The sequence below is a fragment of the Tupaia chinensis genome, unplaced genomic scaffold (assembly GCF_000334495.1).
Source record: "Tupaia chinensis unplaced genomic scaffold, TupChi_1.0 Scaffold138910_1, whole genome shotgun sequence".
Taxonomy (NCBI): domain Eukaryota; kingdom Metazoa; phylum Chordata; class Mammalia; order Scandentia; family Tupaiidae; genus Tupaia; species Tupaia belangeri.
Window position 1 is genome coordinate 2,221,558 of NW_006198801.1, and position 3,055 is coordinate 2,224,612.

The 3,055-nt window shown below is 57.3% G+C and overlaps 1 protein-coding gene across 1 annotated transcript in view; it reads left to right on the plus strand.

Moving 5' to 3' along the window:
- LOC102479940 (interferon lambda-4-like) overlaps nucleotides 1-1,991 on the plus strand; it is a gene marked incomplete at its 3' end in the record, with an annotated part of 2,397 nt that extends 406 nt beyond the window's left edge. Inside the window, exons 2-5 of the mRNA XM_027765624.1 lie at nucleotides 145-216; nucleotides 489-636; nucleotides 707-781; nucleotides 1,872-1,991. Coding sequence (XP_027621425.1) covers nucleotides 145-216; nucleotides 489-636; nucleotides 707-781; nucleotides 1,872-1,991 — 415 coding nt within the window. The remainder of the gene's footprint in view (nucleotides 1-144; nucleotides 217-488; nucleotides 637-706; nucleotides 782-1,871) is intronic.
- Nucleotides 1,992-3,055: the final 1,064 nt, after the last annotated feature.

The following is a 3,055-nucleotide window of genomic DNA, read 5'->3' on the forward strand; positions in this document are numbered from 1 at the left end:
GGCACCGGGGATGCGTTTCAGCCCCGCTCACGTCTTCGGGGAGCTCCCTAGTTCAGGCCCCGACAGGCACGTCCAGGAGCCCAGAGCGCCACCACCGCCACCGCGCCTGCCAGGGATTCCCAGCTTCCCCGCCTTGTCCCGCAGGAACAAGAGACGCTGAGCTGGGGGCCGCGCACCTGCTCCTTCCGCCCTCGGAGGGATCGCCCTCGACCCTCGGTGAGGACCGGCCCTGGAGGGGGGCGGCGCGGCCCCGCACGGCCCCTGTGTCATGTCGCCCTGTCCCCGCAGTCCTGTGCTCAGCTCCGCCACGTGGCCCGGGCCATCGCGGACTCCCAGGCCGTGCTGAACAGCCTGCGCAGCCCGGAGCCGTGGCCCGGCCTCGGCGCGACCCTGGAGCTGCTGGCGGCCGCGGGAAGGGACGTACCGGCCCTGGAGGGGGGCGGCGCGGCCCCGCACGGCCCCTGTGTCATGTCGCCCTGTCCCCGCAGTCCTGTGCTCAGCTCCGCCACGTGGCCCGGGCCATCGCGGACTCCCAGGCCGTGCTGAACAGCCTGCGCAGCCCGGAGCCGTGGCCCGGCCTCGGCGCGACCCTGGAGCTGCTGGCGGCCGCGGGAAGGGACGTGGCGACCTGCGTGAGTACCGGAGGCCAGGGCAGGTGAGGGAGGCCGCGTCTGCTCCCTCACATTGTCCTGTGCCCCACCTGCAGCTCAGCCTGTTCCTACCAGGCTCCTCCAGAAAGTCCCCGCTGCCATCCAGGAGGCGTCCCCAAATGCGCACAACGGTGAGTGCGGCGGGGCGGGTTACACTGAGGTCCTGGGACTGAGGCTTGTCGCCGCAATTCCTTGGAGTTTCTTGGGCGGGACGCTCCTGATTCAGCCCCGCTCTGCCTCTTCCCGCGGATGCAGGATTCACGTCCTTGCCACGAAGCTTCTGTCATCTTCAACTTCCTGAGGCTGATGAGGAATCTCCTGATGGTGGCACACTCCCGACGTTCTCTCTGACCCCAAATGCTCCATGGGGACTGGAAACTCAGTGAAAACTCTCTGACCCTTGGCTGCAGAGGGCGTCCCTCTGTGCTCATAGTATAGGGCAGGCATTTAGGCACTGGGCGCTGGGGTTCGCATTGGGTAAACTTCAGTCCACCTGCTTTGTTTTAAAGAAAAAATTTTAATTTAACTTTATTTATTCATTTATTTATTTTAATTTGACCGGGCACACACACACAGAGAAAGAGAGAGGTGGGGGGAAGCAGAAAGCAAGCTAGCAGGTCTGGGACTCAAACTGCAGGCGGCCCTGTGGGAGTGCCCAGCACCTTAACCACCAAGCCACCTGCTGGTCCCCTGACTTACTTTGAGTTCAAAAGGTTCAGGTACTTTCCCAGTTAGAGCCCTTCCCTTCATCCATGCGACAGAAAGAAGTGTGGTTTTCATGGGATGCATGTCCCGAAGCTCTTCCAAAGGTGGTGGCTGAAGGCTCTGTGTTGGATGAACCAGGGACCCCATGAATCAAAGACCAGTTCTTGCCTCTGGGATTACAACCACCTCTCCCCAGACCCCTGGTCCCCGGGTCTCACATCCTGATTTGAACCCTCAACTCCCATTCCGGCAGTTCATGATTCTTTGATCATCCATGTGAGAGGGACAGGCCCAAGTCCTGAAGCTGCAGTGTGTCCGTGGATCCTGTTACAATGTTGTCTGTGTGACATTCCAGTGTCGGCTGTGCTGCGTCTTGGTGTTAACTTATTGCCCGCTATTAAAGAGTGACTCATTTGCACTGGTGTTTCCCGTGTGGTTACTTGTGGACGCTCTCCATACAAAAGGCTCAGTCCAGACATGAGGTGACCTGAGCTTCAGTCTGATCCTGTCACTTAGTGATAGAGCTTTTCTGGACAAATCTCTTTTCTGAGCCTCAGTACCCTCAGTACAGAACGGCACCTTACACCGCCCTGGAAGGGAGCAACGCGCACGGAAAGGTGGTTCTGGAGCTTCCAGGTGAGGTCTGTGTGTTGTCCTCACTAATATTCTCATTAAATAACCTCACAGAGGACCCCACAGATATTGATACGTGTGTGCGTGTGTGTGTGTCCACTTCTGTGGGTGCTGACTGCACACCTCCTTTCCTGGGTCACTGAGCTACCAGGGATCAGAACGGGTTTGAACCCCGAGCTGTCAGCCTTAGAGCCCACTCTCTGCCTTTGCATGAACGTCCTTTCTAGAAAAACAGCCATGGCGTCTAGAAGTTAGAAGCTGTGTGCCAGGGTGCAGAATTCCCAATTTATGCCACAGCTCGACTCCCTGGAGCTAAGGCTTCTGCCTTTGAAAAAAAAAAACGGACCAAATCGCTGGCAGGTTACTTGGCTCCAGCCTGGTCTAGTTTCTGAACCATTTTATGAAGCAAAGCTTGAGATTGTCCCAACCTTGCGGCCTCACACTGGAACTATGAATAAGAAAAACGAAAGGCTTAGGGTGGAGCCAAGTGTCAAAAACAATCGACAGCCTCTCTCCCAGAAGTGTAATACTGTGGAGTCCCTGGGGTGTGGGAGCAGAGTCAGTCAGACAGTGGACTGGTTACTCTCTGGGGGTCAGAGAGAACTTAGTTCAAATCCTCTACTCACTACTTAATTGCTGTGTGACTTGGGGCTGACCTCCTAACCTTCCTGAGCCAATGCAGGTCCCCAGAGTTTCCTCCAGTTGTGATCGTGGCCGGCCAGCTGCAGTGACAAGCCTCCAGGACAGATCTGGACACAAAAGTGCTTACGAAGAGCGAAGAGCGTTTCTCTGTCTTCTTGCACTGGTTTCGACCTGGCCCTGAAGGCTCAACCCTTGGGCTTTGCATGGCTCCCGCCCTCCCTCCATGAGTTCTTCGCTCTGAGGGCGCCCCCTCAGGTCAGCCCCTCTAACACAAACTCTCTCTGGGACTCTGAGCTCTGGTTCCTGCTTTGTGCTTCTGGGCTAACCGGCCTGGGTCAGAACACACGGCCATTCCCGGATACTGTCCGTTATCCTCTGCATCACAAAGCTCCAGGAAGGGTTGTTTTCTGTCCTGTTTTCTCTTT